The 24,870-nt window shown below is 38.6% G+C and overlaps 1 protein-coding gene across 2 annotated transcripts in view; it reads right to left on the bottom strand.

The window, feature by feature from the left end:
- Window positions 1–2,336: 2,336 nt before the first annotated feature.
- COLEC11 (collectin subfamily member 11) overlaps window positions 2,337–24,870 on the bottom strand; it is a 37,998-nt gene continuing 15,464 nt past the window's right edge. Inside the window, exons 2-7 of one of the 2 annotated variants that reach the window (XM_083857859.1) lie at window positions 23,562–23,717; window positions 17,633–17,704; window positions 7,417–7,488; window positions 6,642–6,695; window positions 4,822–4,917; window positions 2,337–4,664 (exon numbers count right to left, since the gene is read on the bottom strand). In XM_083857859.1, the coding sequence (XP_083713985.1) occupies window positions 4,255–4,664; window positions 4,822–4,917; window positions 6,642–6,695; window positions 7,417–7,488; window positions 17,633–17,704; window positions 23,562–23,691 (834 nt within the window). In that variant the 5' untranslated portion in view covers window positions 23,692–23,717 and the 3' untranslated portion in view covers window positions 2,337–4,254. The remainder of the gene's footprint in view (window positions 4,665–4,821; window positions 4,918–6,641; window positions 6,696–7,416; window positions 7,489–17,632; window positions 17,705–23,561; window positions 23,718–24,870) is intronic. The other variant, XM_083857860.1, reaches the window with a different exon arrangement.

Raw genomic sequence — 24,870 nt, 5'->3', positions numbered from 1 at the left:
TTGTATTTATCTTATCTAATGATTGGTTTGGACATTTGGAATAGTGCATAAACTACTAGTTATATGGCATAATAATTAAATTAATAATTTTCATAATCAGTAAGAATACCTTCTATGTAATGTAGGTTGAACTATCTACTGTTTTGTACTCAAAGCATTTACAGTGTCATAGCAGGCCCAGGAGGAAAAACAATTCCAATATCACAGCCTTTCAGTGTGGCAAACAGAAATCTTAAAAAGATAACTTGTTCCCACTGGAAATCAAGACCTAAAGAATAAAGTAAAATATTTCAAACATTATACAGATCGCTGCTACTGACATGGCGTAAAACATATTAACAATATTGTAAAAAGCAAATCCTTTTATGGGTCAAAATAAAGCTTTAGAACCTGAAAATTACATTCTGAAAAATTCTAAAAGTAAACATCTTGAAAAATGTCTACCTCAAAAATTTTTATCCATTGTAAACTTTCTTTATATTTTTCAATTAAAATTATTTTAATATCATCCTCTTTAGCTTTTCATCAAGAATTTTAACAAAAAAAGGTCCAACCAGCTCCTATTTTGCAAAGCATATTGAACTGGCATTGTCTGAGCTTATGAAAAATGAAGCACTCCATTTTACTTACATGATACTCTTTCTCCCACATATGAATATTAATTTTTTTACAGCTCTACTCTGTGATATAAGAATGTTTAAAACTCACAGTCAGGGAGAAGTTCTGATGCTAACAAACCTGTAACAAACCCATATTTCCAGGGATAATCATGTCAGCTGTCAGCACAGTGAGGAGCAGCTGGTTCACGAGGGATGGTGAGCCAGGAGCTGAGCAGAGTAACAAGGCAAGTGGGAGCAGCACTTTCCACCAAGAGTGAGGTTGTGGAGTGACAAATCTGGATGGTGATCAGGATCAGACATGATCCAGTGCTCTCCCAAGATGTCCACAGTGAATCAGAGCTCTCACAGGCAGTGGAGCTCCCCTTGGACTCAGCCAGTTAAATGCTTTATCTTCACCAAGCCCCCTCCTAGCAGGGGGGGCACATCTGCCCTGACATCAATAATACAACACACAGCCTTAGCAGCTAAAGGTGCAGCGTACAGTTGAATGAAACCCACATTTTATGTGAAGAAGTCATTCAAAAACATGAATGGGTGACTACATTTAAAAAAAAACCTTGTTATTGTTGCCTTTTTAAAATACCCCTTATTCAATAATAAAATTAATAAGGGGTATTTATTTTTATTAATATTAATACAATATAATATAATAATATAATATATTATTATAATAATATTAATAAGGGCTATTATTAATAAGGGATATATTTTTGAGGAAAAATTATCCATCAAAAATAGAGCTTATGAGAATAGTCTGAGAAACACCTGTGCTTGCCCGACAGACATGTTCCAAAGGCTTCTGCAGAGCTACACAAAATGAGTAATTATATTACAATTTCAGGTTTTAATGCACATGGAAAACACCCCAAGTAAAAATAAATTATCACTCGTTTCATTTTTTGAAAAAATAATAGTTCCAGATTCCAGGGAGTGTAATGGAAACCTTACCAAGCATGTCAGCAAGCTTCATGCAGGCTGAGCACTACATGCAACATTGATTTCTGCCTCTAGCAAGAGTCTACCTACAGGCATCAGCAACTAGAGGGTGAAAGAAATTATGAAGGGTTCATTCATTTCCAATGCCTCCATAATTTCTCATCCAGTTCCTCGAAGGGGTAAATATCAGACGTGCTGTTGTTGCCCCTTGCAGGACAGCTACAGACCTTACACACCAGCTCCCTCTGCCCAAATGGTGAAATAAGGACTGCTGCAGGCACTGTACAGGTATTTGACAATGAAACTAATTTAGTTTCTACCTCATGTATCAAGCATTGCAAAAAATATAACCTGAAGAACACGAAAACTAGGAAAAACAAATGTTATTTCCATTGCTTTTACATTTTCTCCTAAATTTTAATAGAACTTGAGGCTGTTTAAATGCTCCACATATTGAGGGAATCTTTAAAATGTGATGTGATTTCATCTAAAATAGGAGCATTTGGCACCTCAAAAAGCTTTCCATCTCCCTAAAAGGCCTCTTTTCATCTTTCTGAGGAAATTGAACAATACAACAGAAATTTTCAAAACCTAGGTGAAAAACAGCAAATTCAGCACACAATGAGGGAGCTTCAAATATCTGGATCTCAGGTTTGGACTGTTTTAATATAGCAACAATGATTTGACAAAAGTATATTGGAGATTAAATGGTTTCTGAGGATTTCTATAGCAGGCAGGAAACAATCATGATATTCAAAAGGCACTACTCTAAACAAATTGCTCTACTGGGATTGTTAGCTCCCTGCAAATTCTATAGAGTCTTTGAATATTAGTGTAGAAAGAGATTCACATTATTTAATAGATTTCAATATGCAGTTGGAAGAATGACTAACACACAGGTATCATACCTATCTTTATTAGAAGAAAGTAAAGCAATCAAAGGACCCATTCATTTTGAGTGATTGCTCTGGAGCTGGGCTGATAATCAAATACTATAGCATACTACAGTACTGCTAGTGATCTTCAAAATTAATAGCAAACATATATATATATATAGATATATATATAAAATATTGAGATTTACAGAGTAAGTATGGCAAGCAAAACAGTTTGTTCTCTTAGGTATATAAATCAAATAATGTCAATGCCTGTGGATAGGGACAGCATCGTGTGGTCATCAATTGTTTACAGCACAGCAGAGTTGGTATGAGTTGGTTTCCTTGTTGTAAGGAAATCTCTGGGAACACGTGCCATATCCACTGTGGATATCCAATCTGCCCTAATGATCAGAGAAGCATTTTGATCAGAATGTTATGCAAGCATCATTTATCCTTGCAAGGTATTCCTAAAGAAACACAGTCAGAGATTTTGCAAATTTTGTCGATTTTTCTATGCCTAACTGTGAGATGAGGTGGCATGCAACTGGCTCCTGGGAAGATTTAAAGTAATTCATCATTTCTTTTGTGAAATTATGCTGGGTTGTTTTTTTTTTTTTTAGTATATATCACATTCTCCATCTCATGCAGTTATAAATTTGGTGCATAAGTTATTTCTGCTAAGTTATTTATTACTGCTATACACATAATCAGGAAAATTTTGAAAACTTTTCTGATTTTCAGGGGGTTACTTTAACAATCTGTGTAAACCTGTCAGATGTTTTCTTAGTAAAAGGAACTGATAGCTAATGTGTTTTCATGAGCTTAATTGCGTTTATATGAAGTCTGCCTTAAACTGTGGAGGGCTGGTATTTTGCTTGTTTTGTAACAAGATGCACCAAGATTATCTAAAAAAATGTGAAATGTTTACTTTAGGGAATTATTTAGGGTCTAAAATACTTCATGCACTGAATCATTTTCAGCCAAGGAATGCAGAAAATCAAATTGTTACTTTTTCATTTAGCCAACCCCAAAACACCATCTAGATGAAAACCCTCTTTAAGTACTAAATTATAAGAATTTTCATAGCATAGAATCATGGAATCATAAAACAGTTTGGGTTGGAAGAGACCTTAAAGATTACATAGTTCCAGTCCCCTGCCATGGGCAGGGACACCTTTCACTGGACTTTGTCCTCCCTCAGCACTAAAACTGAGTTTATTTAAATGCTTTTTGGTCATACATCTGTGAACGGTTTAATAAAGAAACATTACAAAATTGGAAGGAATCATGACTTTTTGGTTTGCTTTGGCCAGTTATATTAAAAAAAAAAAAAAAAGTTACATTCAAAAAACCTACAGTAATATTTGTACTGGAGCATACAAAATATTTGTCTTATTGCCAAAATATCCTTGTAGCACTACAAATAATTAGCATTTATAACTACAAATTTTACTTTAATGAAAGAGTATCAGGAATCTAATTCTAACCATTCTAACAATGAGAGGCCAAATTCTGCCTTCCTTTACAGTCGTGTAATCACATTTGTTAACTGTTGCAAGGGCAAAATTTAGCCCCAAAGCACATTTTTATCTAAATAGATATATTTTCCTACATAAAAAAAAGCCAACCAACCTATGCCTTATTACTGGTCTTCCCTTCTGAAGGGTAAATTCTGATATTTGAAATACCTAACCTGTATTTACAGCTGTACAACTCTGATGCTGCACCTTTTTAAAATTTCACTTGCACTCTATAAACATGGCGTAACACATACAATTGTCTTAAACATTTTTCTTAAAATAAAGGAAGGGCAGAGCAGCTTAGACATTTTCTTTGTCAAATTCACACACAAAATACATGGTAATATGACAGGCAACATCATTCCAGCCTCCTGACGCCACCATCTCCACACAGTCCTCCTCGTCGTAGGCGTTGTTGGGCTCCCCGCTGCGCCATTTGTTGAAGGTCTGCATGGGCGACCGGTCCGAGTAGACGAAATTCCCCTCTTTCTCCAGGTCATTAATCCCAATGAAGACTCTGGTGAGCCCAGCCTGGTTGATGTACGAGGCAATCAGGTTGTTGGCAGTCTCATCCTTGGGCATGCTCAGCGTCCCTCCTCTCCCGTGGCAGTACAGCTGGGCCTCCTTGTACCTCTTTTCCTCCTTCACCAGCAGATAAATCTTATTGTCTGTCTCACGCACGCCGGCGACAGCTGCGGGGGAGGGCAGTGCTGAAAAGTGAGCACTCGCATTTCTATAAACCAAGTCACTGCACACCCCAAAACAGCTTCACAAATCAGATGTGGAACGGTGACACTCCTTACGAGTGATTACACCGATAAAATGAGGCAAAAAAGAAAGGAAAATGGTGATATAAAATTAACCTACCATTTTTTATGAATTTTAGTTCTGTCGTCAGCTGGGCTACTTGAATATCCATTTCACCAATAGCCTTCCTCAGCTGACTGCACTCACAAGGGATGCCTGTAAAATGATATAGATACACCCAAATCAAAAAGCTACCTAATTTCAACAATTATCTCAACAATTTTATGAAAATACCCAGCGTGGCAGCCCAGGAGAAAGCTGTCTTGCAAGTAACAGATAGAAAATTAGAGCCTTCACTGCACTGCACCATTACATGATTCTGAGGAATGTCTGGGCCTGTGCAGAACAGCTCAGTTGGCTTCCTACAAATCTTCAGCCCTGAATAATTAGCATTAACCTAAACACAGATAAATATTCTCTACAAAACACCCACAATAGTTTTAATTAAAAATATTTTTTTAAAATTGTTATTTTCAGTAAAATTATTTTCTTTCATTTTCTCAAAGACTTCTTTCACAGCAAAAAACATGTTTGCAAGTTCTTCCCAAGGAACATATCACAAAAATTCCAACCACATAATGCACATAATTACCTGCAAAATGCAGTGCTGTGTTTTTGAAAGTACAGAATTTACAATATTTCTGACAATAAAATTAGACAATAGAAAATCATCTATTAACCCAAATTGGTATAGGTTTGACAAAGACAATCTGAATGTGAATACTAAAGGAATAATTGTTACATCTCTGACCGCAAATCTCAAAATGAGGATCAATTACTATTTGCATTTATTACAGTTTGCAGTTCTGTATGTAGTTATTAAAATCTGCATTGGGCTACCCAGTCACTCAGCTCAGCTCAGTTGTGTAAGTCAGACTAAGCACAGGATACATGCCCTGCAAAGCTCTGCATGCTGGCCAGGTGCACGATACACTGGCTCAAGACTTAGAGTGACAAATTATGTTCCCATGAGAAATCCAATCTGTGCACCTCCAATGCACTCTGCCAGGAAGGGATGAACTCAGTCAAATCTGAACCTGCCACTCTTGCAAGGCTTGCAATTCTTATGCTAGGCTCTCTCTCTATAGAACAACTATATACCTCTGGAAGATCCTTATACACATATAAGAATCTGAAGAGAAGGTGACAAGAAGACCAAGCCAGGCTCTGCTTAGCGGTGCCAAGCCAATAGGACAAGAAGCAATGGGCAGAAATTGATGCATAGGAAGTTCCTCCTGAACATGAGGAAGAACTTCTTTACTATGCAGGTAAAGAGCATGGGAGCATGGGCCCTCTCTGGGCAATCTGTTCATATGTTCCGAGCATGGGAACAGATTGCCCAGAGAAATTGTTGAGTCTTCCTCACTGAAGATATTCAAGGTCTGGATACAATCCTGAGCCATGTGCTCTGGGATTACCCTGCTTGAGCAGAGGTTGGACCATGTGAGACTCAATGTGGTCCTTTCCAACCTGACCCATTTTGTGATCTGTATTCCTGATGATCTCCTGCTCCTATAACCATAATCCATGGAGGGCAAGAGCATCCAACCTGCTCCTTTGTGCTGACTGGAAGACAAAGTAAGATATGCAGAGATATCCCTCTGCCCTGGAAATGAATGATACAGACAGTCTGCACTTCAGTTCCCACTAGGCTTCTGGAGAGATTCCTCCTCTGAGAAAGTATGAGATACTGTTTTAGCACATACACTACAACTCCAGCAATTGCTGCAACTTCAATGATTTTAAGTCATTTGATAATATCATAGTGAAATATTACAGTACCTCTCAAAAAAATCATTCATTATTTCCCCCAGTATGCAAACAGATTCACTTTTAGTAAAGAAAAGTCTTTCACATAAAGAAGGTGTGTTATGGATTACCTGGGTCACCATTAGGACCTGGTGGTCCTATGTCACCATTATCTCCTTTTTCACCTGAAGACATGAAAAATAACATAATGTTAATGCAGCCTTTTCTGTCAATAGTTCATTTAGCACTTACCTATTCTTTTCTCTAGTAAAATTCAAATGTGGAAAGTAGAAATATGCCCAAGCAAAAATGAAGATTTTTCTATCCTAGTCATTCCACAACAAAGGCCAGCTGAAGCTATGAAATTTGAACCCAAATAATATGTACCAATATCCACTTCTTGACATTTACAAACTTCATAGAACCAGTAAATTCAGGTGCTGTAGAGGGAAAAGGGCTGTAAATACTTAAATTTCAAATAATAATCTAGATGATTAGGTAGACATTGGTCCAAATGACTTAACCAAAGTCACATAGGAAGCCTATGGAGTAGTCATCATAAGAAAACAAATCTTCTAGCTCTTAAAACACACCTTCTAGTTCACTTCTGCCAAAGTGCAGCATGTGTTCCCATCTGCTTTAACTGTCCACACTTGTGTGGCAGTGCAAAGTTCTTTTATTCTCAAACCAGGATACTCACAGTGCTGTAAGACTAAATATACTGCTGTCACAGCAAAAGGTAACTTGCTGAGAGATCTCAGTGACTTGGCTGACTACAATATGAGAAGATTCCTACTAAGGTAAACTGTGAGACTTATTTTCAAGCCCCTAAACTTTTCTCAAACATAAATGATCACACATTTTTCACTTGAAACACAAATGGAGAAACAATTAAACTAAACATACCTTTTGAACCAATAGGACCAATTTTTCCATGCCGTCCTATGCTGCCTTTCTGTCCTTTGTCCCCCATTTCTCCTGTACATAACAGAAGGATGAAAAGCACAAGGTAGCAATACAGTCTGCTTCATTCAGATTCTACCATGTTTGCAATATAAGTTTTTACAATTAACAAAACCATGCTATATCCCAAATATCCATTGAACTCCAGAGGTCTAACTCAATCCTTGTGAAGAACTTACATATAGCAACCTAGACAGTGATTTTATCTTTGCTAAACAATTGACATTTACAAGGCATATAGGTGTAATTGTCAACAGCTCTTGGCTGAAAACCACTGGGAAAGCTTTTGCAAACTTCTTTCAGCTGATCATGACAGAATTATGTTGAAAATACTGAGGACTGTTGCATTCAAACACGGATCAGCAGATTAAACTATCTTGGAGTTGAGAAAACCTAAAGGATCCAAGCACAACTGACATTTCACCTCAGACAGTGACTCCACTGGAACTGAAGGCTGGCTTTGGGCTTAATGAATTTTTTATACAATATAAAAACAATATAAATACTGTCATATGAGATAGGTTTCCCTCTGTACCACACTATTAAAGGAGAGTGGGTATGGAAGGACTACAGGGATGAATGGCTTTCGAGGCTCCATCCTGCAGAAATCCAAGCCCAAGACTACTTTAGAAAATATTTATGAAGTTGTTTTCAATGACTGTTGAAAAGATTGCTTCTTTGCTGAAAGCAACATCTGCTATGCACTGGTCGACTACACAGGTTCAAGGGAACAGTGAGACAAGCCAGGAGGAAAATCTTCCATAGGGATCCAGCAACTGGATTTGTGCAAACTGTCATAACTCAGCCTCAGTTATGCATCTATGACACCTGAAGATCTGTTGCCCCCCGTTGTTACTGCAGCTCGACAGACATACGTATTTTTGAAAGCTGGATAATTTTATGACTCATTTTGTCATTACCTTTAATTTAAAGGTGAAAGCAGTAACAACTTTCAGAATATAAACTGATCACTTCTGGGCTAAGAGATGTTATCTCTATTACTACATGAAGTCTCAAGCAACTCTTGTCACTTGATGGCATGAGCCAGAAAGAGACGATTTCCTCTGAACTGAGAGAAACTAAATGTGTGTGGTTTGTTGGTCTAATTAATTATTGACAAGTCCTACAATCAATGATTTTCCTTTTTTTCTAATAAGTGTCAAATTCAGACACTACTGGACACAGGCTTCACTAGAAAACAAAAATATTTTTTCTTATCTGTTCCTACTGGAAGAACCAGCTCATAATCAGTTTATCAAGTTGCTCTGAAAATGATGCCTCTTGGTTTGCATATTAATGAATTGGGATTACCATTACAGACTAGTAGATGTTTGAATGCTTTCTCTTTTCAGCCTGCTACACCTGAAATTAAATAAACTCATAGATCTAATGCATAAATAAAAAATATATATAAAATTATTTCACTTTATTTCTTGCAGAAACTGCCCAGAAAATGAACTGCTTCTCAGTCACAGCCAGTAAAACCTATCTGCTCTGCTCAGAAGTAAAAGGAAAGTGTATTATCTCAAGCAGTGAAGACATACATTAAACCTCCTTTCCTCATTAAAAGAATTGTTCACATTTGGGTTTCTCTTACAGTGACTAACCCCTGCTTCCACTCCAGGGGCCTGCTTATTCTGCTTCTTCTGCAGAATAAATCACAAAGTTTCAAGAGAGACCCATCTGCCTTGAGGGTTTCAAAAGTTTTAATACTTTTTGTAAAGCCCTTTATAGTGGCCCTATAGTTGTCAAAAATGTAGTCTGAGGAGTCTTAATAAAATCAGGAAGTGATAGCTGGAAAGAAATGGGGACAATAAAAGAAATTAAGTCTCCATAGACCAAAAATAGGAAATCAAACACAAAGAGTGAATAGAGAACTGAAGAAAGTCATCTGTCATCTCTCAGATGAAGGTGGCATACACTGGAACCAATTATAGAAGATTTAAAGGATTTGGGAAGGAACTTAAGAGAAGGAAATTCTAAATTATCTTCTTGGTGGCTTTTTCAGGCCTATAAACATGTGAAGAAATAAAATTCCAGAGATGACTGGTGGGCTGCAAAACAAGTGAAAAAAATGAGGGGTTTGACTCTGAAATACTATAAATGGGGGTCATGGAGTATGGGCAATCTCTTCAGGATTAGTTGGAAGAGACAAGAAGGTATAAAACTACCTAGAAAAAGAAGAAGGTATCAAAAAGACAAATCTAGCAGAAATGCAAATTCACCATGTCACAGACAAATTTAATTGAATCATGTTAAAAAGAAGAGAGCAGTAGTTTTATTCCCAAACCTAAGGATTTTAAGACAAATCAAATCAAATTCATGATTTGACATAGAGGACATCACAGACACCTACCTAACAAGGAAAGTAGAAGTGTACCAAACCACACCAAAGGCCTCTTGAATCTAGTGCCATCTTTGACAGCAATCTGCAGAGAATACTTAGAAAAAGAACATAAGATATAGATGAAGATTAAAAGTCTTTCCCCCAGTGCACCTCGATAGTCTTGCAGCAGTCAGTGTTCCCAATGCAAATAGCTAGCTTGACTTGAATTGGAATTATATTTTTAAAGGATATAATGATGCTATAGTAGTAATCTACATTCAGGACACTTCAATTAAAAAAAAAAAAAAAAAAAAAAAAAAAAAAAAAAAAAAACCACTATTGGCAACTGAAAACCAGAAAATTCCAAGTATGTCAACAGGCTACAGAACTGCTATATACTGAAAAATCTGAATTATCCACACCAATGAAGGTCAACAATTGATGAGAGAACAGTGGCTACAAGAAGTTATATTTTATAACAGAATCATGAAATGGGCTGAGTTGGAAGCAACCTTAAAGATCATGTAGTACTAATTCCCTTCCATGGGCAGGGACACATTCCACTAGACCAGGTTACTCGGGGCCCCACCCAACGTGCCCTTGAAGACTCTGAGGAATGGAGCATCCGTAGCTTCTCTGGGAAACTTGTTCCAGTGTCTCACCATCCTCACAGTAAAGAATTTCTTCCCTTTTTCTGATCTAAACCTGCCCTCTTTCAGATTGAAGCCATTCTTCCTTGTCCTATTATTATATGCCCTTGTAAAAAGTCCCTATCCAGCTTTCTTGTAAGCCCCCTTCACTGGAAGGTCCTTTAAGGTCTACCTGAAGCCTCCTCTTCTGCATGTTGAAGAAGCCCAAATCTCTCAGCCTGTCTTCAAGGCAAAGTTGCCCCATCCCTCTGATCATCTTTGTGGCCCTCCTCTGGACCTCCTCCATCAGGTCTATGTCCATTTCATGTTGGGGGTCGCAGAGCCAGATGCAGCACTCCAGTCAGGTTCTCATGAGAGCACAGTAGAGTGGGAGAATCACTTCCCTTGACCTGCTGCCCACACTGCTGTCGATGTAGCCAAGGCTGTGGTTGGATTTCTGGGCTGCGAGGGCACATGGCCGGCTTGTCTTGAGCTTCTCATCAACCAACACCCCCCAGTTCTTCACCTCCAGGCTCTCAATCCCTTCTCTTCCCAGTCTGTATTTGTGCTTGGAATTCCCCCAACCCAGGTGCAGGACCTTGCACTTGATCTTGTTGAACTTCACAGGCCCACCTCAAGGCAGTTCCCTTTGGGTGGCATTCCTTCCCTCCAGCATGTTGACTGTGCCACAGGGCTGGGTGGTGTTGGCAAACTTGCGGAGAGTGCCCTCGATCCCACTGTCTGTGTCACCAACAATGTTAAACAGATGTTGTTAAAAGAATTAACAGCACATAATCACAGGAGGTATTTTATATAGCTGGGGCAAATCAATTTCACCCAGCATTAGACATCTTAAAGTTAGGGTTTTTAGTCTACGATAATTATCTAAACTCCCATAGTAGGCAAAGGAGAAATAAACAGCTGTCAGTAGTGATCCATCCTGCTCATGTTAGACAGGTACCATAATGACAAAGTGCAACTTTAAAAGGTTTGCACAACAAACAGGAGAAGAAAAAAGAGTAAACTATTACCAATCCATACTAACTAGAAATCAGGGTAATTAGAAAATTTGCAAAGGAAACTAAAGATAGTGAGAAAAAATACAATCTAGGAAGGCAGCAGAAAAGTTTAAAGGATTTAAAAGTACACTCAAAACAAAAATGAAAATAGTACAGTACATTCCTCAGTTTCTATTCAGAGGCAAGCAAAGAAAAATAACTGCCCTAATGAAACATGATCTTGCTAGAATTATGTTTATAACATAATACCAAGCTTCTTCAAACGAATGGTCCCTCTAGCCCAAGACTTTGTTTCCTGTGGTGGCAGCAGAAGGTGCAGTACAGGAGGATCCCACAACCCCAGCCACTAGCTGCAGTATTTTGCAGGTGGAATTGCTGGATCTGTCCCCAGCAGCTTCAGAGAATGCCTACTAGTTCAGGTATGATTCTGGTGATTCTGTAATCTTGATTATAATCTCCTCAGACTATTCTGTACAGATGCAAGAGTCTCAGCATGTCCAGTTTCTCCTTAAGAATCAGCTCCTCTTTTTCACATTTTTGGTGCCCATCTCACACTCTAAAGTCTTTCTTGAGAGACAGAAGTCAGAAGCACATTCATTCTTGAGACAGTGCATGTCGGGCTTTTGTACAGAACAAAATCAGCTGTAAAGAAGATCCCTGTTTTGTCCTTTGTCCTTTTGTCATCCTATTGTGATGACGGGCAGTGCTCTGTTGGCCTTGGGACTCTTATTAATGACTTCAGAGTGGTCCTTGAGTTTCAAGTGACAGTTTGGGGTTTTGGCATAATTTAAGTATGGATTAAATCATGCATCCCTAATGTCCCTAGGCAATATATTTATTTACATTGAAGCCCATCTGGCACCTTTTTGCCCACTCAGTTTAGCAGGATTTTCTCAAAATCCTGTTGAGTTCAGGCAGAACTAAAAGACAGTTTTGAACCAGATACCCACTTAGTGAATTCACAACTGTCAATGTCAGGACTTTTATATGGAATACTGCCTGCAGCACTCCTTAGCGAGCAATAAATTCTGGTAGAAATTGACTCAGAAATGCAAAGGATTGATTGATTACATATTAATGAGCAATCACTAATAATAAAATATAAATTAAGATATTATTACCTCTTTTTAGAATTTGATTACACAAATGACTGAGCACTCTGGCTCCAATCCAGTTAAATTAATGAGTCTTCTCTTCTACTTAAGAGGCTGTGCCTGTATTAGTAAACTAAATGCCTGGGACTGTTCCCTGGCAGTGGGAGCTAGGTGGTCAAGAGTGGGACACTCTATGATACTGAATTGTCTTACCCTTCAAGCCAGCATTATTTTGGAAGCTGTTCATTGTGTTAGCTCCCAAAAGATGCCCAAGAACTGCCTGGGTAAGTGTTAGCTGTCAAAAGCCCAAATCACTAACACTGCAAATGTAGGGACCAAGTTGAGTTCCAAAACCAAGGACAGTATGTGACTCTGTATCACATACCATTATAGATATACATAAATACAATGTATAAAGACTGAAATTAAAATGCTAAAATAATATACATGCTAAATGGTTATGGCTATAAGAAAATTGAAATATCTTCAAGAATATATTTTAAATGTTCTGCTCCTTTGATGTTACATTCCAAATGTAAATCCATCTTCACCTCCTTATTTTGATTGTTGTAGTAAGGTGCTCTGGGAATATTCACAAGATGAATATGTTGTTGAACTATCTGTGTGGAATTTGAATACGTGGATGTTACAGCCTCACAAACTGCACCAGGACTCAGTTAAATAATTGAGTTTATTCCCAGTGTGGGAGAGCACAGTACAGCCATCAGAGAAAGTGGGGAAAGTTAATTCTGTGAACTTCTGAACTTCACACCCCAAAACTTGCACTGCAGTACACACTGCTTTCATCTGAAACAGCCATTGTACTCGACCCAGTGCTCCATGCTTTACATAAGGCCAACACAGTTTTATATTCTGCTGACATGCTATGCATCATAATTGACCTATACAATTAATTAAAAGCAATGAGGAAAGTAAGTGGAGTTTAACCTTAATCAGCACCCAAAGACATCAGTATCTCTGATGTCACCCTGAAGCATCAGAACAGCCAGAACAAGACCTATTTCAGGTAAGCATCAGAAAGTTTTAATTTTTATCACTTCCTGAGTTACCAAAATCTGAAAATATCATGAAGAAAGGCTATGATAAAAACATTTGCAGCACTTTCTGATCTTGAGCTGTTCATTTCAGGTCAAATATGCCATAAGAAGATAGTTTCTTTTGTAAGTTATTTTATGGTTATTATATACCTATGGAGTTCAAAGAAACTAAACACATTTTCTTAGATTAACTTGCTAGAAAAATGAAACAAAGAGAGGGGAAAGAAAAAAAAAAGAAAAAAGATTAGTGTGATTTTGAAAATGTAAATTAAGATCAAAAGTAGAAAACTCTACAAATGTGGCAGAAGGATTACAGTTTCTCCTTCATGTAAACCATCACTCACAGAAAAAGGAGAAAAATAAAATGAAATTTAGCAGCTGGCATCAACAGAAGGAGCCAAATATTAGACCAAAATAAAAATTATCAGGCTTCAAGAGAAATACAAGGGGTTGAACACATGCTAACAACTGACTGAAACTCAGGGCTACTGTCCATGGGTGTTTTTAGGGGCAAATGCAAAGTGAAGGAGCAATGATTTTTGCAAAGCATATTGTTATATTTTATTTTTGTCTCAATGTTCCATCTTCTGGATAAGAAATGGGAAAATCCTTGATCTTCTGGAAGAGAATATGCTCAGTCTCAAGTAGCTTGAGAGTTTACAAAAGTATTGTAAACAGCTACAGGACTGCACACTACACACAGTCTATGGAGGTTAACCAGAGACTGAAAAGTCAGGAAACTGAAAGGCTTTTCCAGGTCAAAGTTAGATATCCTTATGTGTCCTTTTGATAGACTAGAAATTACATCTGTGAAGTCTGTTTGCTTATCCAGGCAACACTGTGACAATTCAAAGTATACTGTATATAGTACCATGATGAAAAGTGGTGTCATATGATTGAAATTGTTTTTAAGGTATCTATGCTTTTTTCCTTTGATAAAGCATTTGTGCAGTTGATGAAGACATATCTACAAAATGTACAGCATTAATGAAAAGACTAGTTAATTAGAGTTTATTTTAAACAAGAGCTTGTTTGTAGAAATTTCTGGATGCAAAAAGGAAAGCAGAAAAATATGTCGCAACAGAAGTAGTAAGAAATTTTGCCCGTGTTTATTTGAACGTACTACCTGGAAAAATACCAATATGGTATGCAATAATATTCAATTTTCTTTAATCTCTTTTTTGTTTCATGTATGTTTTCTTGCAGTTTGTTTCCACTTCAGTATTTCTTCTTTCAGCCTCATGAGAATTTTGGACTTTTAGAGAGATGAAAACCTGGGAAATTACCACTGTTACTAGCATTCATCAAGCATACCTTATGAGAACAACTTTTCAAACAAATGCACTTTTACAGTATAAAATAAACAAATGAAATGCTACATCATGGATTGGCCTGACTGAAAAAGAATACTTCCACATCTCAGACGGTCCAAAGCATTTTGAAGTGACATGACAAAATACCAAGATAGAGAAACATGCAGGACAGCATGATGACAGGGGTTCTCAAGAAGCTGTCAAGACAACCTCATGCCAAAGGACACAGAGAAGGCTGAAGCACTTAGTGCTTTCTTTGCCTTTGTCTCTGCTGACAAGGTCTGCTCTGTGGCATCCCACTTCTGCATGTCTGGTAGATCTGGGGAGGACAAGCCACCCAAGGCAGCTGACAACTGAGTGAGGGACAACTTCACCTGGATGTACACGAGCCCACAGTCCTGCCCACAAGGCATTCAAGGGTGCTGAGAGGGCTAGCTGGTGCTGCTGCAAGGCTGCCAAAGTCTAACCAGCAACTGCTAATTAGTCCTTCACTGCTGAAAGGGAGGAAGAAGTAGAAGATGCTCCATGCTGGCAGGAATAGTTGGTGCATTGCAGGACAGCCCTGCCAGTTGGGAGGAACTTGACAAGCTGCAGAAATGTGTTGACAGGAATATCTTGGGTTCCTAAGATCCTCACCTGTGACCCTTTGATGAAGTCTGGCCAATGGGTGGGTAAAAAAACTCCTTTGCATAAGAGGACCCAGAGATTTTTGGGCCCTCATGCATGAGAAGCAAACCAAAGTCCAGCTGAGGAAGATGGTTTTACTTAGTTTGGAAAACAGAAAGTAAGGGGGGAATTAATTGCAGTCTTCCACTACTTATAAGCAGTTTCTAGAGAAGATGCAGGCTTTTCTTCTCAGAGGCACACAGAGAAAGGGCAAGATGCAATGATTACAAGGTACAACATTGTCTTTCACAATGACACCAGTGAAACAGACTGATTAAAATATATGTGGAATTTCCATTCTTGGGGTATTTCAAAAGTCTACTGGACAAGGCCCTGAGAAACCTGCTCTGATATTGAAATCTGCCTTGCTTAAAGCAGGAGATTAGACTAGATGAGCTCTTTACAACCTTTTAACCTAAATTATTCTGTCATACTATACTTCAGGCTGCATTGCCTTGCAAGAGGTGAAATTTTAGTTTCAAATACATTTTTTCCTGAAAGTACATCTACATAAAGGAAATACACTGACCAAACACACACACATCCCTCATGGAAGTTATAAATTTTTCAGTGCATTGTAGGAGGAAGACCTCTAGCTATGGATTTTGGTCCCAGGGTAATCAGTGTCAGATTTCCATAACTGCCTAAAAGAACAACATAATGGATCATGCATCATCATAAGGAAGTATAAATTATCTCTACAATTGCTTTGAAAGGAAGATTGCAAACTCATTTCAGTAAAAACTCCAACCTCCTGATGACAGGAATGTCAATCTTAATTTCAATATTGAAATAAAAGGGTTAGACATCTCCTAATTTGAACCTTTCAGAGCACATGCCTCCTGGAAAACTTATGAAGGTCAAATTTCCTCCTTGCTTCAGGAGGAAAACAAATGTGAAAAGACAGAATTTCCTGTAAGACAGAAATGCTATATTTTTTCTCAGCTGTAAAACTGAACACTGTTGAGCACCATTCATCTCAAAAGCTCAAAACATTTTTGAACTACAATGCAAACAATTTTATCACCATTTTCCCATATCCAAAAAACTGTGGGAACATTCATGTTTGTTTCTGCCTATTACGGCTCACTGCCTTCCCCAATGGTTTTAATTAACATGTTGAGAATGTTCAAATTCACAAAAAAAAAAAAAAAAAAATCGAGCCTTGTGAATTTTTTCCCTCTGATCTAATGTGAGGTTTTCATTTGCATAAATGTTCTGAAGGAGACATTATGATGCCCTTCTTCAGAGACCTTTTTAAAGAATCAAAAATATTTTATTTCCAAAATATATATTTTTAATCACAAAGTAATACTTAGTCTACAAATGAGTGCATATAGGTGTACTGGTTTGGGCTAAATTAAATTAGGTTAATTTTTATCATTTTAGCTCAGAGGGTGCTATATTTGAGATTTGTGACCAAGGCAATGTTGATGACACAGAAATGTATTCATTATTGCTGAACAGTGCTTGCACAGGATTAAGGCATTTTCTGCTCATCACCCCACCAGCAAGGAGGCTGGGAGTGCACAAGAAGCTGGGAGGGAACACAGCCACTGAGCCCAACTGACCCAAGGGAAATTCCCTAATATAAGGGATTGTGCTCAGTATGTAAAGCTGGGGGAAGAAGAAGGAATGGAGGGACATTCGGAGTGATGGTGTTTGTCTTCCCAAGTCACTGTTGCATTTGATGGAGCCCCACTCTCCTGAGGATGGCTGAACACCTGCCTGACCTTTGGAAGTACTGAATTAATTACTTATTTTGGTTTGCTTGTGTACATGTGACCTTTGCTTTCCCTATTAAACTATCTTTATCTCAACCCATGGATTTTCTCACTTGTACCCTTCTGATTCTCTCCGCCATCCAAACCAGAGGTTGTGAGTGAGTGGCCGTGTGGGCCTGAGCTGCTGGCTGGGGTTAAACCACAACAGTAGTAAAAGAAATGGCCAAGGATAAATTAGTCACCTGGCTAAGGGAGCAAGGACTCCCATCGTCATTATAAGCAGCATTTTCTCAGGAATGACTTTCAAAACATCTCTTTTATCAAAGTTACCTTTTTCTCCAGGAGGTCCAACTCTGCCTGGACGACCTGGAGCACCTTTCTCCCCCTTTTCTCCAGCCTCCCCTGTTGATACAAAAGTAAACAAAAGAAAGAATCATATTAAATCAGGACTATTTTCTGTTAGCAGCAGTGACAAGAATGCCATTCTCTCCAGTGAAAAAAAATAGAACCAGATGTGATCTGATTTAACAGCTTTACTTGATGGACAGAAAACAGATTTTTCTTCAATTGATGTAGACACTGGCAAACCTTGTCAATACATTACTGAAGTCTTAGACAACAGGTCTAGTTTTGTGGATGTTACTTATATCACTGACCTCCACAAAGCCAAAAAGCACACTTCACTTAAGCAGAAGCTTCAGAATCAGACGCCAACTTAGCACATAAACTTCTGTGTTCACCAAACTCTTTCCAAGCCTCTGCTAAGGACATGTTTGAGTCTCAAGTGAAAATGGCTTAACTATAACCTCAAATTAAAAGAAAAAAAAAATGCCATTTTTGAGACCTATAAGAAGGCACTGCTACATCCATTATTAGAGGACCATTTTTAAGCATGAAAGCATTAACTCCCTACTCCATATCCTCAGTTATATACTGTGACTTTTAATCTCTGAGGTATGTACCACTATGTTCTGTATTTACATGCACATAACTCATGGCACATCATTATATTCAGCATATTTAAATATCACTTCCTGTAAAAAGTGTTTGCCTCCCTAGTGCCTTTCATTAAAAATTTGTGGATGCTTAGCTTGTTTTGCCCCCTACAACTGTACTACTACTGTAGTCTGTCACTGACATAAAATTAAAATCTCTGACAAACAGAAGGTTAAAGAATAATTTACACTTGATAAAACAAGATTAATATGAGGTAGGAGAAGAAAGTTTTACAGCTTCCACAGAAAAGAAAGTGCTGGTATATAAAATCCAGGTTAGCACAGCACATATGATGTCCCAATACTGTATTTTTATGGAGGAGAGTGAGCATTAGCTGCTCTCCAGGAAGCTGACAGGAACACAACAGCAGGAAAGTCAATGATTGTCATGCACCACACAAGCCCAGTTCCCCGGCATAGCTGGCAGAGGTGGTTCAGAGAGGAGTCACAGAGATGGCATGTAAAAACATGTCACACCATGGCACATTTCAAATATGCAGCCTCCAGCCCTTTTTCCATCTCTCTCTTTATTGTAGGTCTAGGTGTCTGTGAGCTGAACTCAGCCCTCCATCTGTTATATTTTCATTCTTCAGGCTGCTCCAGACCATCTTCCCTGCCTTCAGACATGCAAAAATAGGCTATTCTCTGACCTTAATGAGGACAAACTTCACATAATCCCCAGTGAATAATATTGTTAGTATGAAACAGGCTATAATTTGGCACATTTGGGAACGTCACATTTTTATTATCAAGTAACCAATAGGCTTTGTATGATTGCCTTTCACCCCTCAGTGCTGGTTATGAGTTCTTTGCTTCCCAAAGATAAATCCTGACAATGACTTTTCCTTGTTCCCTGGAGGCTGAGAGCAGGCTATTACAGCCTATTGCTTTACATGTTCTTCAGAGTGAAAGCTGTGCATTAGGGATCAATAAAATAGATCACTCTTGCTCCAGGCCATTACACTTGCCTGCATTTATTCTTATAATACGATGACACCACATTCCTTAGTGTGGGTGTTTTAAAAACTTTCTCCTGGAGGAGATTACTCCATTACAGCCCCAGCTACAGAGCAGCCAACATTTTTTTCTTATCAGCTGTTTTAAGGAACAACAAGACCTTGTCCAAGAGGGACTGATCAGTGGTACAGATCAGCTTCACCTTGTATAAGTCCCAATTCTTGCTGTTTGTACCCTGAGCATTGTGCAAATTAAGGAAGTAAAGCCTGTGCAGGTGTCATGGGCAACAAAACAGTTTTCTGTCAAGAAATTTCAATCAATTTAATTTTTCACTGTTAAACAACAACGTTTAACTTCTCAATTCATGAAATAAAGAAAGACACCTCCTGCCTCCTTTCTGGTCTGCAGTCCCTCAATCTACAGCCAGGTCCCTTCAGAACAGGAGGTTGGGATCTTTGAATTGTGGTCCCTACTTGACTGATCTGTTGTGGCCTCTTCCACCAGCCACAGTGCCTTAGCACTTGCACCTCTTGGTCAGTCTCCTCTCCATCCCTTCCTGGATATGTGCTCCAGTCCCACAGCATGAAACAATAATTTATTTTTCAGCACAGTGCAGCACTGTCTTTGCAGCTGAGACAGGGCAAGATGTAGTTAGTAGTGCTCCACAGTGTTGAGATGCTCCATACTCCTAAAAGAAATTTAGCCCTGCTACAACATGAGCTGTGGTAGGATCATGGGTATCAGGCCCCAACACTACTACAAGTCCTTCCTACATCATCTCTGGGAGAGACCTTTCTTAATTCAGGCGATGTATCTTACAACTGCTGTTGATTTGCCTCCTTTTGTGAACTCTTTGGAACAGGATTTATCTATGCTTATATTTGCACTTCCTACCATAAACTGTACCATCTACAATGTACAATGAGAATAGTACACCAAATATTAACTATGTGAGCTATTAAGCATTCTCGGCTGGTGATGACTTCTTTCCATTACTCATATTCCCCGTGTGAGTAGATACACCAAGTGTGGGTGTAAAAAAATAGGGTTTTTTAATGTAGCATCAACTTTTTAATGTATTGAACATCAATGAGACTATTAAGACAACTCCTGCTTTGAACTCTAGAAGGGAGGCAAAGCAACATGGTAAACTGAGAATTTAAGCTTTGAAAGATTGTTCTATTTTTTTCCCCAACAATAGTAGTAACTTCAATTTCATGTGCCTATCAAAAGAAACTGGACTTCAGGAAGAATATGAGTGAGCTGTGTAGTAAGGCTTCACCATCCATTGCTTTTTCACACACAGCACACTTTTCTTATTATTAATATTGCTGGCTTCCTAAAACATGGTTCAGTCTGCTGTTGGCATTCTCAGAGCCATAGTTTTTCCCTTACACTTTTCATCTTACTCCTTTATACTCCTGAGTTAAAAAAATAACCAACCCACCAAAACCTACCCCCCTAAAAAAACCCCACCAAAATAATTACAAAAAACAAATAAACAAATGAACAAAAAAAAAAAAAAATCCACAGAAGAATAAAATCAAAACAAACCCAAACATACAAACAAACACCACAAACCACCAAAACCAGTCCTTAAGACCTAAACTGCTGGCCTTAATTTCATTTCTGCTTTTTCTATTCTTCATGTCTTTACTGGCTTTCTTCTTCATCCATTTCCACCTCCAGTCTCATCTCATGCCCCTTCTGATTTCCTCTTTTCCTCTATGGGATCCTAATTGATTTTGTGTCATTTTACATTTATTTCGTTTCCAGTCTGTCCACTCAGTCTCATTTTTCAGCTCTTCTTTTTTTGTTTTTTCCCTATTATCTCTTTCTGTTCTTCTAAAATTCCTCCTTTACAATCTCCTGCTTTTGTGTACTTTTCCCTGATGACTTTCTCCTTCATCACCCCATTTGGGCTCCACTTTTTTGCACCACCTCTTAAGTGTCTATCCTCTGCCATTCACATGTCCCATTTAGGTCTCCCTAATTTCTTGCATTTTTTCCCTGTACCTGTTTTTCCCAAATTCTGGCAGAGCCACATCTAGCAGCAGTGTGGCACTCTATTTCTCCACCACCGGAGATGGAGATGTTGCTGGTAGCCCAGCAGAGGAGGATATGGTGCAGATCTAAAAGCTGCAGCGAGCAAATCACTGCACAGGAGTGAAATGTCACACAAATTTCAGCACAGGAGCTGAAATATGGGCACGTGGCCACACGTGTGCTCAGTGTACAGGAAGCCTTGGCCAGTGAGATGGGTTGGAGTTGTGCCAGTGGGGGACAGCAGTATCTCATCACCACCTCTCTGAGCCAGTCCCCCTGACAGCATAGTTGGAGCATTGAAAGCGTTTTAAGGATTTCACATTAACTAGGTCTGTATCAGGTCATTTTGTGCTTCACTGAATCTGTACATCAATCTCTTTTAATTTTGCAAGGCTTATATTTTATGAAACTGAGTGAAATAATTAACACACAGTGGTTTTCAGGCCTCTCTCTGGTTTCCAGGCTCAGAATTGTCTTCTGCCAAAAGGTCCTGCACAGCTTACACACTTTAAAAACCTCTGCTGTGTATATTAATAATAATAATAATAGGAATAAGAATATGAATCATAAGAATAATCTTTGCATTACAATGGTAATCATAGCTGCTAATTTTGACTGACTACAAAAATAAGGAAACCAATGCAAAGAAGTCACAAAAGTTGTCCTATCAAGTTCTTTGATATGAAAAATATTTTCAAAGCTTAGGGCTGTGAAGTCGGACCCTTTGACTGATCTTTCATGCAAATTTGGACAACATATATTTAACTTGGTTATGTTCTCCTCTGTAAGTCACATTAACTGCACTATCTCATGCCTTTTACAGAGTAAATATATCAAACAAATTAAACACCTTTACTCAAGCCTTAGTCAAACCTCAGAAGGCCTGGATAATGTGTTATTCTTTCTGACTAGAACATCTGCAGAAGATCTACATATTATAAAGATCCAAAGCGACTTATTGGAGTGAATAGTAAAAAATAGCTTTTGGTTGAATTCAGGCATCCAAAGCTGCATCTATAATAATAATAATAGCCAAACAATAATAAATATTAAAAAATAAACATATTCTTAAAGCGATTGGTCCAAGCGCAGCCCCCATCCCTGTAGCCCAGTTTTTTTGCTTCAAGCAGAGGGCAGCCACACACAAACTGGGCAATGTCTGGAGAGGGCAGTTCACACCCCAGCTAAACCTGTGGCCAAGCTGGGCTCACAATTTAGCTGTGTGAACAACTGCAGAACACAGCTGAGCCTCACCCTCCCCAGTTAACCAGAACAGACAATGCCTGCAGTCCATACTATGGCCCTCAGAAAACACAGGAAAGCCCAGATCTGTACAGATAAGATTAATGGCACCAATTAGGTGGTTTTGTGACACTGTAAGGCATAATTACAAGAAGAACTGAAAGATTTGTTTTGTGGTTCTTACACAATGCTTTTTTTTATTATTATTGTTGATGATAAACTGCTGTTTTTCACGAGGTCTTTTTGTTCTTAGTTAAAAAGTATTTCCCCACATTCAAAAGTGTTCTATTTCAACAAAAATGTCATAGCCTCCATACGGGGAATTATTGTTACTGACTAAACAGGGTTGGGATTTCAACAACCATAATGGATGCTGTTGCTTTAAAATGCTAATTCTTCCCAGTGGTTGATTTCTTATGTGAAGAAATGTGTTTCTTATGTGTTATATATATTTTTTCCTATGAAAAGATCAATAATTTATTACACCACCTTCTTTGGGCAAGAGTTTGAGGGTATATTCTGTAAAAATGTTGCCTTTTTCCACAAAAACTATAGAAATGCCAAAAACCTAAATAATGTTTGCTTTCTTCTAAGAAGTATCTGAGCTTTTAACAAATCAAAAGACAAAGAAAAGACAAGAAAACACAAAATAATTCCTATTACATTTCAAAATGGGAATGAAAACCTCTCCAGGTATAAAGTAGGGCCTGATTTTACAATTTTTGGGGGTGTGTGCCACTGCTCAATACAAACACAGATAGAGCAACCAGGCAATGTATAAGAGTAACAAGCACTAGTGATCAGGAGCAAATCTGAGAAACTGACATGCATTCTCTGAACCATTTAATTTCACCTTATGGACCTTAAAACTCCATTTTTAAAGAGACTACAAACAGGGGCAAATAAGAGGACAACTGAGAGGCATCTTCTTTGTCTCTGTTAAAACTGTCAGTTATGCAAATAAGGCTGTTAGAACAAAAAGATTGTTATTTGAATAATGGAGTAGGCTTTCTCATTACCTTTGAGGCCTGGAACAAGAATCTGAACAGAGCAGGACTCCTCTGCAATGTGTTGAGGATATCCAGATCTTAGCAGTGACAGGAAGGCAAGGCTAATTAGAGTCACCAAGAAAACCAGATCTCTCTTCATAATGAGCACTTACAGGTCACTGACTCCTAAACAAAAGAATGAATAAACAGTTATAAGAATTCCAAAGGCTTTCAACAGTTTCTGAACACATGCAGCACTCCACTACAAACACAATACATATTTGTGTGCCATAATCCACATAGCATGAGAAGCACATGTGCAGCTCCTCCAAGCAGGTTATGTGTTCCTCAGATACACAGGCAGCTGCACATTTGGCAGGATTTTGTTGCTGTTAGACTGGATGGGATAAAGCTCAAGAGAAATTTAATTAAAAAGAAGGTGATTAAACAATACTAATAATAGGCAATTCTGTGTTCATGATTTCTCATTGGAGGCAGTAGTCTGGAAAGGTGAAAGGACATAATACAGCATGCATGCTTAGAATCATAGAATTCCTTAGGCTGGAAAAGACCTCTAGGATCACCAGCCAACCATCAACCAAGGACTGCCAAGTCCACCATTAAGCCATGTTCCCAAGTGCCACATCTACACAGCTTTGAAATATGTCCAGGGATGGTGACTACACCACATCCCTGGGCAGCCTGTTCAAGTGCTTGACAACCCTTCCCATGAAGTAATTTTTTCCTAATATACAATCTAAACTCCCTCTGGCACAACTTGAGGCCATTTCTTCTTGCTCTATTTCTTGTAACCTGGAAAAAAATATCATCTCCACACTGGCTACAACCTCATTTCAAATAATTGTAAAGAGCAATAAGGTCTCCTCTGCACCTCCTTTTCTCTAGGCTAAACCCCACTTCTCACAGGACTTGAGCTTCAGACCCTTCAGCAGCTTTGTTGCCCATCTCTGGACTCACTCCAGCACCTCCATGTCCTTCTTGCAGTGAGGGGCCCAGAACTGGGCACAGGATTTGAGGTGTAAACTCACCAGTGCCCAACACAGCGGGACAATCACTGCCCTGGTCCTGCTGGCCACACCATTGCTGATAAAGGGCAGGATGTCATTGGCCTTCCTGGCCACCTGGCCTTGCCCTGAAAGTTGTCAGTACTAAGTTCCCACTTAGGGTGGATACTGCTCTAAAGAGGCAATTCAGTAGCAGATGAGACCAATTCAAAAGTCTGAAACTTCACTTCCCATCTACCTGAGCACTGGAATTGTGCTCAGGCAAATTGTCTTATACAATAGCCCTCATATAAGTCATTGAGGCTGGAAGGCAG

Source organism: Zosterops lateralis, assembly GCF_965231275.1.
Source record: "Zosterops lateralis genome assembly, chromosome: 3".
Taxonomy (NCBI): domain Eukaryota; kingdom Metazoa; phylum Chordata; class Aves; order Passeriformes; family Zosteropidae; genus Zosterops; species Zosterops lateralis.
Note: the sequence above shows the minus strand (reverse complement) of the source record. Positions and strands in the feature narration are given on the sequence as shown.